At 31.5% G+C, this 15,374-nt stretch overlaps 2 protein-coding genes and 1 non-coding gene across 9 annotated transcripts in view; 2 read left to right on the forward strand and 1 right to left on the reverse strand.

Annotated features, from left to right (window-relative positions):
* The window catches only part of LOC117567062 (protein muscleblind), a 203,697-nt gene extending 196,907 nt beyond the window's left edge, over positions 1-6,790 (forward strand). For 3 of the 7 annotated variants that reach the window (XM_052005027.1, XM_052005028.1, XM_052005029.1), the window contains 2 exons: positions 814-898; positions 1,526-1,673. In XM_052005027.1, coding sequence (XP_051860987.1) covers positions 814-851 — 38 coding nt within the window. In that variant the 3' untranslated portion in view covers positions 852-898; positions 1,526-1,673. Of the gene's footprint in view, positions 1-813; positions 899-1,525 lie in introns of all 7 variants that reach the window. The other 4 variants (XM_052005021.1, XM_052005024.1, XM_052005022.1 and 1 more) reach the window with 2 other exon arrangements.
* Positions 6,791-14,003: 7,213 nt separating this feature from the next.
* LOC117567558 (uncharacterized) lies at positions 14,004-14,767 on the forward strand. The gene is made up of 2 exons (XM_034247619.2): positions 14,004-14,121; positions 14,192-14,767. The coding sequence occupies exons 1-2, from the start codon at positions 14,074-14,076 to the stop codon at positions 14,561-14,563; spliced, it is 420 nt and encodes a 139-aa protein (XP_034103510.1). The 5' UTR covers positions 14,004-14,073; the 3' UTR covers positions 14,564-14,767.
* A 50-nt stretch (positions 14,768-14,817) lies between these two features.
* On the reverse strand, positions 14,818-14,889 carry Trnaa-ugc (transfer RNA alanine (anticodon UGC)). Its single transcript has one exon. It is a non-coding gene; the product is annotated as a tRNA-Ala (tRNA).
* Positions 14,890-15,374: the final 485 nt, after the last annotated feature.

A 15,374-nucleotide genomic window follows, 5' to 3' on the forward strand; every position in this document is an offset into this window, starting at 1 on the left:
TCTCCTACTGTTTCTACGCAGCGCTTGAAAGCTTCTTGTCATCTCCATATCCAGTTGTCTCTTTTGTTTTCCAATACTTGCTGCTTTAAGGGTATTTTATTTCATCACTTATTTACACATCGATTAAGTTCTCTTTTATACCTTTTGTGGCAAACTTTTTATTAGCATAGCAATTAAGTTTCTTTGTTATTGACATCATTACGATTTTATTAAGTAATATTATTTATTATATTGTATTAAATTAATAAATTACTTCGTCATTTTCAACACCCTAGACTGAAGACACATTTATCAGAACGGAAATCATTTACATCTAACTATCGAAAACAATTTTAAAATCATTTGCACTTTCATCTTTTTTAATTTCGTTAATCTAAGAATATTTAAGTGAACTCTTAGTTTAGCGTACAAAATAAAGTATCATAAATAAAATAGGAAGAACAAAAACGAACAAAAAATAATTGTACACAGAAAAACTGATTATGAGTACATAAACAGCAAACTAAATATTGATTATTGAAATACGTACAAAGAGCGTTTCAAATCTAACAGCCATTTACAAATCTAGTATATCATATAATTATAATATGAATATAACTAATTTTTTCTCTTTTTCTTTTCTGCTCTTCTCTTTTTTTTACCCAAATCCTACAAAAAAAACAATCTCTGAATATACCAATTAACAAACAAAAACTGTATTTATTATTTATCGATTGGTTTTGTTTACTACGTTTGCATCCTGCCATACTCAAAAAAAAAAACATAAAAAAACAATCTCATGTTTATGCGAATAAACAAATCAAATCTATATAGTTACTGGACACCCTCCCGGTGTGCCAAGATTTCAATAGATCTATGTGCAGTCGGTTAAATTGTAGATTCGTTCATTTAACTGAAGGTAAGTGCATGTGTTTTTGTTTTTAGTTGTGAATTAGTATTTAGTTTTGTTGCTTTTCTTACATAGAGAGTGCTATACATGAAAGTTGATTTTATTTTTTTGGGTAGTTCATTGAACATGGAAATTGTGTGTACCTACTTTTATAAAATTGGCAATATTTTCATTAAACCTTCTCTTTTATTTTCTATTCAATTGTTTATTAGATTATTATTTAGTTTTGTCAAATTACAAAAAAATAAAATACACGCATACAGATACACAAACTAAAAAAAATATACATAATACAAATAAATTGGATAAAATTTCGATTTTCTTTTTATAAATACAAAAAGATCTAGAGTGATTAAAGATCAAAATTCTCAACTCTTCCTCTTCATTTACACGATAACATATGTATTTAAATATATTCAATTCATATTGCCTACAGCAAATGGAGTATTCCAACTCCGAAATATAAATTTGTGCCCCACTTGGAAAGCACCTCTAAAAATTTAAATTTTGCTCAAGATCGAACAAAGAAAATTATAAATTGTTTTTATAATTGCTTTCACTGTTACCCTAAAATTCCTTTAATAAATATGCATATCTTCACACTCTAAAATTTATCATTTAATATTCTTTGAACAGATGACAAAGTCGAGGTGCTTGATCAACGTGTCGCTGTTTGTCGGGATCATGCCAACAGCCAATGTCGCCGCAAACAATGTAAATACTATCACATACCGATTGTATTGCCGCCAGCCAACATAATGGCCGCCATGATCACCAATCCCAGTGAGCAACAGGCGACAGCGGCCAATGGTACTGTGGTGACAACAACAACCACTCCAGGAGCGGTTGCTGCTGGCTACAACCACAACAACAGCAACACCAACAATTTGATCATCATAGAGACTCAGCAGCAACAACAACAGCAGCCACAGCAACAGTTTGGCTATCACACCAGCAATAGCAGCAACAACTACTACAACAACAACACTGCTGCAGCACACGGCAACAACGTGTATCAGCAACATCATCAGCAGCAGCAGCAGCAACAACAACACATTACTTATCACCGTAGTTCACCGTATTCGCCGTCGTCAACTTCGTCATCATCCTCATGCTCGATAGCCACATCGCCCACATTGTCCTCGGCAACAACACTCTCGACCACTTCGACAGCAACCATGCCCACACCACAGCAACAATACGCTGCAGCCGCGGCGCCGGCTGCCACATTTCTCAAGGCGCCCGCCTACTATGCCGACTCTGCACCCACTCTGGTGCTGAGCAATGACTACAACTCCAACTGCATACCAATCCAGGCAGCACCGTACATCTCACTACCACAGCAACATGTGCTGAAGTACACAGCACAGCCACGAGCAACCAACCAACAGCAGCAGCAACATCACAGTCTAATTCATCATCAGTTTATGGGTCATCATTTTCCGGTGGTCGCAACTACAGTAGCTGCTTTACCCGCCACTACAATCACAGTGACACCGGCCAGTATAGCCACACCCTCGCCTTGCATCTAGTTAGGAAATTAGAAAGCATTTTGGCGCATACACTTACCCCCAACTCATTACTCACACGACGATAGATACATACTATAATAAAAAAGAAAAAACAAAATTGAAATTTTTTGATGCAAATAATTGGTTGACATGAACTATTTACAAATACAGCGTATATTATGGGGAAAAAAACAGTTGTTGGTAAGAGTAAAAGTAAAAATTAAAAATTTAATATAGTATATATATTGAGAACTCTACAAACAAAAATTTGCAAAATTTTATGAAATTGTATGTTAAATTTACACAAAAGGCATGCATAAACATTTTGAGTGACTCCACAATATTAGGAATCTTTCGACAAAACAAAAACACACTAACTATATAGAGACAATACAAAACATATATGTTTTGTGTTGTTCAATTAAAAATAAAAATAAAATATAATAAAAACAAACTTAGCAAGCAAAAAAATGGAACTTTACAAGAACGAAAACCAAAATTTGGGGAAGAACGTATTAGTTTAAAACTATTTTAAACTCTAGGGCTCCATATTTCAAACTTAAATTAAACTATAATATTAAAAACAATAACAATAATAAGAAATTAGTAAGAAATGCTTATATTAGCAAAAGGTAAGTGTAATCGAAATATTTAACAAAATACTTGGAAAACAGTCAAAATTAATCAAAACGGGAATGTTCACAAGCCATAGTTTAGCAGCGACTATACAACAAAAAACAATACAAATATAAATACGGGAAATGCAAGTGTATTTAAAAGATAAAAAATAAAAATAGAAAGAAAAAGAGAAAGAAAAAACAACTACAGTCACGTCCTATTTTTGCAACAACGATTTACTACAGAACTTCAACAGATTTAAAATACAAGTTAAAAGAAAGGCTAAAATAATTCAGACGTTCATTTTTTTTAAACAAAAAATCGTACACCTTTTTTTACATTTTATAAAGATGAACAAATGAATCAGACAGAATACAACAAAGCAACCAAAATGAAATTTAAATAAAATATTTTTTTATATTGAAATAATAACACACAAAAATATGAAACCAAAATGACATTAACATCAAAACAAAAAAAAAACGAATTAAAAAAAAAAAAAAACAAAAAAATATAATCAAATGTAAACTGTAAGCATTTTTGCAAAAAAAAAAAGAAAACAAAAACAGAAATAGAAAGATTACCTATAATATGAAATTGAATGAACATTACACACTACATTTTTAAGGAGTGTCTCACTAATTTAGCTGAAATTTCTAGAAATAATTTTAAAACAATCATTTCATATAATACTTACCTACAGATAGTCTCATACATGAACTTAGACACATGAAAACCGACAACTAACAACACAAAAAAAAAACAAAAAACAAAACAAAGATTGTTTTAGCGTGGAAAAAAAGGGAAAACGAAATGGAATAAAATAAGAAATATACTGTATCTTCCTATGCCTAATTTATAATTGAAAAATACCACTAAATAAATATACAATGTGGAAATGATCGGTTTTAGTTAAATAATTGATTGATATGATTTATACTTTGATCTGTTATAAGTAAATTTAATTTTTGATATATATAACTGAATCATAACATATAGAATAACAACAACAGAACATTACAATTACAATAAATACAAAATGGAAAACTACTTATTATATACAACATACATGCATATATATTTATGTATATACACGTATAATACTTATATATACATATATATTTACTAATGGCAACTAAAACATGAAATGTGATCTTTTAAAGAAATAAAAATAATAAGAGAAATCAATAAATACTAAATAAAGAACAAACGGGAAATATATATATATATTAAATACACAAAACTAAAATTATTCATTTGGTGACAAAAGGTAAATGAATAAATGTAACAAGTTTAATATATCTACATACATATATATATATATATTAAATGGTAGCAATATATATTAGAAATGTTTCTGAAAAACAACGACAAAATGCAAAATAAACATTTTATTTGGAATTGATTCCATTAATAACGAAAAAAACAAGATAAATAAATAAAAATGAAAATAAAACAACACAAACTAATGACGAGAATATCTCAATCTTACATAAAGAAATAATCGACATAACCTAAGATCGTTCAAAGTTTTAAGTGATACTTATACTTTACAATACATATATATTTAAGGGCTGATTATAATACACGGAAATTTAGTTTTATATAATTTCTCACCGTTTTCAATATGAAATCCTAGATTTTCTACTTTGCTTTCTTCTTGCTATACATACATATATTACCCATCTAAAACAACGATAAAAAGATTCACACATTCACTCTCTACGCTGTTGTTTCTTGACTCCTATTCACCTCTATCAAACACTTTTGTCAAACTATAACTAACCGTTTATAAAGATAATCCTCATAGATACACAGACACTAAGCAAAAATCAAGAATAAACAGTAACAACTCCAACTCAAATGCCTAATAAGTTTCCGTCCATTATAAGCAGACCTTAAATCTATATGCAACCACAACAACAGCAAAAAATAAACAAATAAAAATAGATCAGCATATGGATCGATAAAAGAAAGTTGTATACAACATAAAAATAAAATAATAAATAAAACATTTATAAAAATTATATTAAATACATATTAGTAGGAACTTAAAAATATGACGTTAAAATAAAAACATTTTAAAGAATTCTTAAAATTACATAAAAAAAAAAGAATTGGCGAAAAAACAATAAGCTGAAAATGGCAAAAAAAAATTGTGTAAAAACCCAAATATAAATGTTCTACAAAATAGAAAATAATTAAAAAAAGAAAAAAAAACTTAAATACATAAATTGGAATACATGGACTCTGTTTATAGAAAGATGTTCACTTAAGCAATTCTCAATTTCAATGGACAAACGAATTAGAGTTCGCTAGTCATGATTGGAAACACATGAGTTATTTATAAGGCACCTGTGTAGAATATGAGGAACTCTGCCTCAAGTGTATGTAAACTAGGAACGAAACTTTTATTTGCCTTACAATTTTATCAAAGCGAATGTAATGATCATGTTCGCATATCAATAAATATTTCGATTGGACTTAGTTAATATAATTTGTAACTATATAATTCAAAACAGAACCTAACATAGATCCCCCATAATATTTCTTAATACTTAACGCTTGTATATGGCGCATTTGTAATTTCATTTTGTAATCGCAGAACCAGTAAAATATGAATTAGGTTTAATGAACAAATACATAAGTACTATGTTTGAGCATAAGTCATAGGTATTATTGTTATTTTTAGTTTATATTTACACCTATACATAACATATATACTATTAGATTATTATGATTATTAATTGTGAATATGATGTGATGTGTTTATTAAAAAGTAAAGAACAAAAAAAATTCAATGTTGCAACTTAATGAAACGTAAAGAAATTTGTTGTACTAGAATCCCGAAAGATCGATCGGTGAAATGATTGAGTAAGAAAACTAAAGTAACTAGAAGTGAACAATTTTAGTGTGCGAATATTATAATCTAATTATAATTTATATTTAACGCAAATTCGATCTAATAATGCATTACACATACTTATAATAGTATATACTTACAGTATATACATACTTTGTATAATGTAAGTAATTTTTCATTTATGTCAGGTGATATCAACGAATTTTTCTATGTGTTTTATGCGTATGGCAAGCGTATTGTTCTTGAGATGTAGTCTACCTACCTATTTTTTAAGCGTCTTTATTTTTTTTTTTAATTTACGTTTAATTTCAAATATTTTGCTCTTTATTTATTATTGATACTATATATTATATTATGTTTTTGTGATATTCAAAAATGTTGTTTTTTGTTTTCATATTTGTTTTATTCATTTTGTATATTTTCTCTGGCTTGTTTTTATATACATATATAATTGATGTGTAATATTTGTATTCAACATATATACTTATTATATATTAATAAATTAATTAATACATTTAATTACCTATACTTACATATATACAAAATAAAAAACAATGATAAATTGAAAAAAAAAATAGTTTTTAAGGCGTAAGCAGTAATGTAATGAACGATGAAAATGATTAATTAAATAAAGCTGGGGAGGAAGTAAAGTAAACATTAAAAAAATATGAACACCACGTTTACAGTACGTTTGAAATCGATGATAAAAGTAATGATACAAAAATATGATGATATTTATACTCCTAAAATTAAAATTTTTTAAAGATATTTAATAAACAAATCATTATTAACTATTATTATATTTATTATTACAAAACAGGTTTAGTTATTATATACATACATGTAAAAAAAAATAAAGAAAAAACAAAAAAAAAAAAAAAAAAAAAAGAAGAAGAAGAAGAGTAAGGATGCACAGCAAAGAGCAATTGTTGCAATCTAAAAATCATGAATAAGCTAATTAATAATAACAAGTTGTATGAAGAATTATGATATAGAAAATACAACATTAAAAGTTATTTAGCAGTAAAGTAAAATATAAAAAACTAACATCAACAAACAAAAACAATGAAATACAATAAAAACACTTGAAATAAAATTTAAAAAATTTACAAAAGTCTTTTATTCCATAACAGAGGGATTCCAATTCCAGATGAATCGCAGTGTGTCAGCATCAGGATAAATGAAATTTCATCATTTTCAATAAATAAGAATTTCTGTAGATACAATAACTTATTGGATAGGCATGTGCATTCTCCCAAGTAAAACTCTTATTTTGAAACTGAAAATGTAAAAGGTACTTTTGTGAAATTGCTAATACTCGTAATTAAAATACATATGTACGAGCGATGTTAAGTAGTAAGTATGAAAACGAGATTGAATGTTTATATCCGCTAAAAATTGAAGGGTATTATAACTTTGTACTGGCAGGAAATGTACGTATTTAAGAAGCAGAAGCATCTCCAACCCCAAAAAGTATTAACATATGTTATATGTACATAGTCTTGATCACGTACACCTAGCCCTCGCTTAACACGGGGGTTACGTTCCTAGAAATCTTCGTGTTAAGCGCAATCGTGTTAAGCGAAAATTCGCAAAATTCAAAATTGGCAGCAAACAAATTTTTTTATTGTTCAAATTTGGTATGTTTTTATTAATGTTTCATTACAGTTTTATTTTTTATTTACATGTTTTCTTTTTTTATTGGCTCTTTATAAAAAAAATCAGTCATTTTCGATTGTTTGGTGACTTTTAAAGCTTCTTTATAGCACTCCTTATAAGGCAAAAGTATTCTTTCCAACTCTCTCTTAAACTTAAGTCGTCGTTCGATGACCGGATCTGAATTTAAAAATCACGATTCCAAGCTGCTAGCATATGCGAATCCTTCTTGGAGTTTTTCTATCGATAAACTAATTTGATCGGTTTCTTCAGAGCTGCTGTCATCTGATTTCAATTGTTTGCTTCATTCACAGCAATCTCAAGCAATAATTCGTCATCAATTTCTTTATCTTCAAACAACTCTTGCAAATCATCATTTGCCATGTCGTCGAAACCTTCAACTTCAATCAAGTGAGCAAGGTCCAATATATCCTGGAATCCACGTTTTGGCACTTTTATTTCAGAACTTTTAACTACCACTGGCCATAATTTCCTCCAGCATCTATTTGACACCTTAATCTCTTTTAAAGATAAGTTTACCAACTCAAGGCTATCTTTAATAGATGGAGTCGGTTTCAGTTGTATCCAAAATCCAGCGTATAAGATTTTCGCACCTACTAAAACACGCTTACATCTAGCAGATCAAACGTGGGATTCCTCTTTTTCGACAATCACCCCATGCGTAAAACACAAGCACACAAGCAAAAAAAATATATATCGATATTTTGCAATCGTGTAAGAACGAGAATTTTAGCGTGTTAAAAGGGAGATGGGAGCAAATTTGTAACCGTGTAAGACCGAGTTCGTGCTAAAAGAGTCCGAGTTAAGCGAGGGCCAGGTGTATTTAAGAAATACTTTCGTTTGGGAAAAACAACTTATACAATCAAGTATTACTTGATTTGACTGACAATCTGGTATATTTTTCACTTAATTGTATATTTTGAACGTAGTACTATTTCAATATACCAAATATAGCCTTCGGTATATTTTAAGAACTCGACTATTGCGATTTTCTTACTTATTTTACAATAAAACAAATGGAAAGTGATTGAAAGTGACAGACCGGGTATAATCGAGTCTACTTATTTGAGTTTCACAAAATATTAGGGAATTCCTTTTAAAACCATCTATTGTCCTGTAATGTCATTTCGACGTGTTATGCTAACCTCATGCTTGCATCACGTTATACATATTTTCTTCAGCTTACTGCTCTCTCACTATTAACTAAGAGCTTACTTTCGATCAACTCTTATAAAAGATATATCTTTAGTCAAAAAATAATTAGTAAGAACAGCCAAGGTAAGTATCTACGAAATTGTTTTTTTTTATAAAACGAGTAATACATAAAATAAATTAAAATTAAATGTTGACTTAATACTAACTGTATTATCCATGAATGGCAAATATGGCACCCAGAACTTTTCTAAACGCAAGCCAACTACTAATTATGTTTTAACAGAAGACAAAGAAAATAGAATTGTTGGAACAGACCACAAACTTAATTTTGCACTAACCAAACGCTTGAATTAACAAGAATAACAATTTACTGCCGTTGGCAAGGAGCAATAAAGTGGGTTGAGAGGATTGAAAGAAATAGCAATGCTGGTTAGGTCAAGTGGCCAAAAAGCGGTTCCCTACCGTGCAAATGCCCTAAAGTTTAGTTTGCTACTAAATTCTGGTAACTTTTGACCAAAGTTTATCAGAAGGTGGTAAGAAGTGAGGAAAGTTATTGGATGCGAAACTTATTCAAGAAAAATGCGACATGCAGAAAGAAACTTGAATTTTATTGCCTATAAAGACGCATTAACTTGTGTGATTGCAGCATAGGCTCTAAATTGCAAGCGAGCGATTTAGAAAGTGAGAAATGTGCATGAGCACAATTTCAAGACAGATTCTAGTTGTCTGGAACTTGAATTCAAAATCTCCAGCTAATGCCAAACAAATGGCTTACATTGCACGCACGGAAGGCGAAGATTAATAAAGAATGCACTTTAAAGGGACTTTCCTCTTTAATTGTTAAGATATGATAAACGTGTTTCAAGAAAAGAAGACCCAAGCGAGTAAGCTTCCCTGCTTTCTGCAATAAAAGCAAAACAGTGCAGTATTACTATTAAAAGCATACGTTATTATTATACCAAAAAATACTAAAATATACCGAATGATTAGTTTGGTATATAAAAAACTATTACATGCAAAATAAACCATAGAGTACAATTTTTGTAGATGATTTTTAATAAAGCCATATACATAACATATCTTAAAAAAAATGAAATCAAAAAATCATTTTCTCACTTTTCCGTTGCCTACTTTGCGGCAATTCTCCCGAAATGAATGCTTCTGAATACGTCCAGAACAATCATTCGTGGTGTGGAATGGAATTTGTTGCTTTCAGTGCGGAAAACTCCTAATGTATGAAAAAGCAGAAGGAGGGCAAAAGAAAGAAACGAATAAGCGCTGAACTGACTAAATTAACTGACGCTGGTGAAAAAGTTTGTTTGCCTTCAGACGTTTACATGACTGCGCTTGGCTATGGAAAAGTAGAAAATAAAACAAGTAAAGCTCAAAAACTTGGCAAATGAAAGAGCGCATTGCAATCGCGAAGCAGTTAAAACTGTTTGATTGTTCACAAAAGATTTACGTTAAATATTTGATGCTAAAATTATGCAACGTTGCGTTGGGTAATCGGCGAAATGCACAAAACCGTTTTAGTTTTGACTTCCATCGTGCGCCCAGAGGTCATATCGGTTTGAATGCGAAAAATTTAAATCAGAATTATTGAGAGCACAAAATAATTCAGGTAAGGAAACGAAGGTAAACCTTTTCATGCAACCAATTGAACATATATATTATATTATTAGTAGCCAATAGCTTTGCCCGCCTTGCATTTTGTTGATGTCAATCATAATAATTAATATGACAAAGTTTTTTGTGTTTTTTTGCTATTTACCAGCTTAGCAAATAATACCAAGCAATAGAAAACTAAACATAACTGACATATTAAACAACAAAGCTACAGGGACACTTCGTGGTTTAATTTAAATATTATCTTTCTTTTATAATTATGTCAAGATATACAGATATGCGTTCTTTTGTGATGACTTATCATTCTCACTTCTTCCTTCGTAAGTAATCAAAAATTGAGTTTCTTCGAGTACTGATCCTATTCACTCTATTTGACAAGCTTTCCTAGTATCCACAGATACCCAGCCCACTGCAATGTATTGATTTTATTCTCATCGTTCGTATCCCTTCTTCTGCAATTCAAAATCCAATACATTAAACAATTTATAACAAACAACAAACTATATGCAGATAAGTCAAATATACAATTTTTGATCTTTCACAATACATTAATATTCATTGTGTGCACACTATGAATCGGTTTTTCATAATTCAAACTGCAATTGCATTAACAGTATAATTTAACCACAATAATATGTTACTTAAAATTAATTAATTACTCCTCTCTCTCTCTCTCTTTTATTTAAATTCTGTCTTTTTGAACTACATGTAAATTGTTTAATTAATATAAAATTAACAGAAATAGCAGCTTTCCGATGAGGTCTGTTAATATATATATAATATTATCTTTTCAGTTTCTTGGATTTATCTATCGGGGAGATCGAGTATGTGGTATGTTATCTTTTCAGTCTTCTTATTGTTAAATTGTTGTCTAATAGACTTAGAGCTAAATTATTTTCGTGGTTATGGAGTCTATCGATGTATTTCTTACCAAATTTCTTTATTTCTTCTTTTATAGTTAAAATATTAAGATCTTTGTAAATATTTGCATAAGATACGTAGAAAGGAGCATTGACAATTTGTCGCAAAGTTTTTGATTGGCAACGCTGAAGTATTGCCTAATTAAAATGATTATTTCAATCATTTCCACTTGTTCACCTACTATTGATATTGACAATCCTAAGTTCAAAATTTTGTTGTTTCCTACAACCTAATGAAATAAACGTTGAAAAGTTAAAAATTAAAGATTTCAAAGTCTAAGCTACGATAGAATCAACAGAATCTTTGATGTGTTTGTACGATCATAAAAATAAAGAAAAACATCGAAATCTCTGGTATACTGCTGCCAAGGTTTTATTTCTGTATCTCTTACAGCCTCTAAGCTACTCAAAGGAAAAACCCTACAGGAAAAATAATTTGTAATGTTTTGATAAAGATCGGTTATGAATTTCTAACATCGCCTATGGCTTTCGAAATTACTTTTAAGTTTAAAGCATAATATTGAAGAATTGAGACTCAAGAAAAAACATTATTGGAGTGTCTTTTATATTCTCACTAATTTTGAATAGTTTAACTTAAACTTTAACTTAACTTGAACTGCTATTTAACAACCTCGAGTAGCTTTATCTCAAGCATAGATGACACTTTTAGGACTTCAGTCTTATCTACAACTCGCTTTCCGGACATTTACGTATAAATGAAGCAAAACCAACAAAAATTCGAGACAACATGTACACAAAAGTCAAAGAAAAAATGTTTTTTTTCATACTCGGTGCAGGTCAGCGGTCAAATTAGGGCAATGTTCATACTAAAAGGCGCTCGAATGCAATAACAACGAATTGTTGTCGTCCTCGAGACCGACGCTGACAATGACGTTGACGTTGGCGCTGACTCTGACGCTGACGTTGACTTTGGCAGCGCATCTTAGCAGGAAAGTCAAAAGTCTACGCTCGAAAGCGTAAGGTACTGACTTTGGCTTTTAGGTACAATTAATCTTGTTTATCCGTTGTTGTTGTTGTTGTCGTCTAGCGCCCAACGCTTCTGTTTGTCTTTCTAGGCAACAACAGCTCCTTGAATGCGACAGGAGCTGCCCAGCTCTATCGTAATGTATTTAGAACGAGTTTAATTTGCTCACAAAACATTTTTCTTTTGCCTTATACAACCTGACCAGGCCCACACACTCCTTGCACACTCCTTGCACCGAATTTGGCTAGCCAGGTTAGCTATTAATTTTGGGTTGTGAGCAAGATTAACGACTCCTTGATTGCTTCAAATTATTCAGGCAAGGGACAAGCTTGCCTAATAGTTGGTGGTAAGATGCTTAACATACTTACGTTCACTCTGATGGAATTATATTTTGTAGTTAAAATATTCGTAGTTAAAATAGTAAAACATGCATTTCATTCTTTGCTCTGTTTTTGATTCCATTTCCCAGCATTTCATGTGCTGGCCACTCGAATTCGATTGCCACACAAATCACCCACAGGCAATGGGCCAAGCTCATCAACAGTAACAAGTGGTAGCAGAGACCCAAGCCCAGACCCAGCCCAAAGTGCGTCAAAACTAATGGCCACTGACAACAAAGTAAATGAAGCATAGCTTCAGGCGCGTACTCCATACCAGAGAATTGGACACAACAAAGATACAGAGAGAGAGAGAGAGCTGACCAGACAGCAGGTAGCATGTCCATGTCCATGTAACATAGCAGGAGGGTTGCAATTCAGTGCAACAATCGGACGACCGACGGCCCCAGCACAACTGAGTATCACAAGAGCAGACAACAAAACAAAAAGCGACCATCTGGCAGTCCTGTAATAGGCAAAATGAAAAATCTATGGAGTTAAATGAGTGAAAATCAGGAAAATGCATTAATGAATGAATGACAACAGGCATCGTCGGCACTGACGCTGGCTCTGACACTGACACTGGCATACTGGCATGCTAAAGACATTGGCGAGAACGTAAACTGTCCCCCATTCCGCATCCCTAAACTCCTCTTCCTCATCTCCTATCTCTCCATGCTCTTATGCAAACCATCGTTACTGACGCAATGAGCAGATGCAGCAGCCCGTGGGGCTTTGTGTACATACGTGAGTGAATGATCAAATGTGGACGCCTGGTAGCTGGGGCCATTTGCAACCTGTGCCACGTTTCAGCTGGCTCTTCTTGTTGTTGCTATTTTGATGGGGGCTTCTTGCATGTCTTATTTATGAATGCAAAAACCTTTTGGCATTTGGCAGGCCTTGATAAGGTCATTGGATTATAGCGTGTTCCATACCTAATGCAATAACCGACTTTCACCATGTTGTTTATCAAAGACTAAAATTCAGCAACTCTTCTAAGCTGCTAAACATATTTCAACAAATAAAAATATAGGAAATACATAATTGCATTAATTGATTTTTGAAAAGATTCTGCTTAGACTTCAATAATTTCCGTTTCGTAAAAAAAAGACACAAATATCTTTACAGTCATGCTATTCGAAGTAGATTTCACGCTTTCCGCGTTATGACATAAGCACATAAAATCAATTCAATACTTTCTGTGAATCGGATCGTGTTAAAAAATGGGTATAACAATAGGTAATAGATGGGTATACAAGTTTTCTTTACAAAATCTTAAATTAATTTTGGTACAGTAAATTATTAAGTATACTCGTATATCATTTAAATAGAGGTATTTTCAAGTCATGTTCATAGTTTAAGAAAAGCATCGCAGTCTCCCATATAAAAAGAAGGAAATCCGAAACTCGTTCTTCACTTTTCCTAGTGATTCTAAATCGAAATAATCTCAAGATGAAGTCTGCACAATATACATTTATATTTTTTGCTTTTGCTCTTTTGGTAAGTATTAACCCTCTCTAATATTCAGATTGATTTGTAAATTTGAAATGGAAATCCCTTCTGCTTACAGCTGTGCGCTCCCTATAAACCCGTTGAGGCTCTCATAGATCTTGAGGATACCCCACCATGCGTACATGTTGTGTTAGATGCCGTGGGTCAGACATTGTCCTACTTTGCCATACCAACCGTAAAAGAATTGGCTACATGTATGAACTTCGTTCCTAGGAAGACTCAAAACTTGGACGCTGTGGATTTAGTTTTGCTAGCATATGAATTCGTTATTCGAGCTAGTGGCGACTTTAAGTGTTTATCCCAATCACTTAATTCGCTGACTAAATCGTTGAAGCCATACGCCAGGAAGTGGAATAAGTTGGGTTGCAACCGGATCTTTGTTGATATTGTTCCCGGGACTAATAACGACTTGGATGCTAATAAAAAATAAAAATTGCAATGACCCTAGGCTGCTACTCTAACATCTCAAACATTTTGTCCTTAAGGGTATTGGTAAATTTAAATACAAAAAAAAGGAAAATAGCAAAAAACTTTGAAATATATTTGGTATGTGAAACGAGTTGTGCTATATAATAAATATGCATAAATAATTCATTATTGCTGATACTAAAAAATACAAAATTATTCTATGAAACTAAGTTTAAATAATAATAAAACGAAATATATAAAAGTAAAAAATCGTAATGGAGATGCCGGGGATTGAACCCGGGGCCTCTCACATGCAAAGCGAGCGCTCTACCACTGAGCTACATCCCCAATGTTAATTGCCAATTTTGTATATATCATTTTGAAGTAAGTTCGTTAAGAGATATTACTGAAACCCTTTTAGACAGTTGCAACTACATACCATACTACCACAATATTGTTGCCTAAGATCTTTCTCTAGTAATGTAGTAACCATATAAATATATATTTATTTTATACGGTTGGAAATGGATATGCACTAATTTTAATTGCATTTTGTATATTTCTTATTTATCTATACATAATTTCATTAGCTACTTCCATGTGAAGTAGTTTTTATTACTTACTGAAATTATTTGTTCCTAATGTAATTCGCTTTAACTTTAAAGGAAATTTCTTGAAACTCGAGTATTAAACATTGTATTACTCTTTAGTCTGAAAGTCAATTCACACACAGTTCCCCAAGTATGCAAAGATTGTGTTACTCTTTAGTCTGGAAGTCAGTTCCCCACGCACTAAATCTCACACGACGAATCTCCCGCTGGTGTAAGAATTTT

The sequence above is a fragment of the Drosophila albomicans genome, chromosome 3 (genome assembly GCF_009650485.2).
Source record: "Drosophila albomicans strain 15112-1751.03 chromosome 3, ASM965048v2, whole genome shotgun sequence".
Lineage (NCBI taxonomy): Eukaryota > Metazoa > Arthropoda > Insecta > Diptera > Drosophilidae > Drosophila > Drosophila albomicans.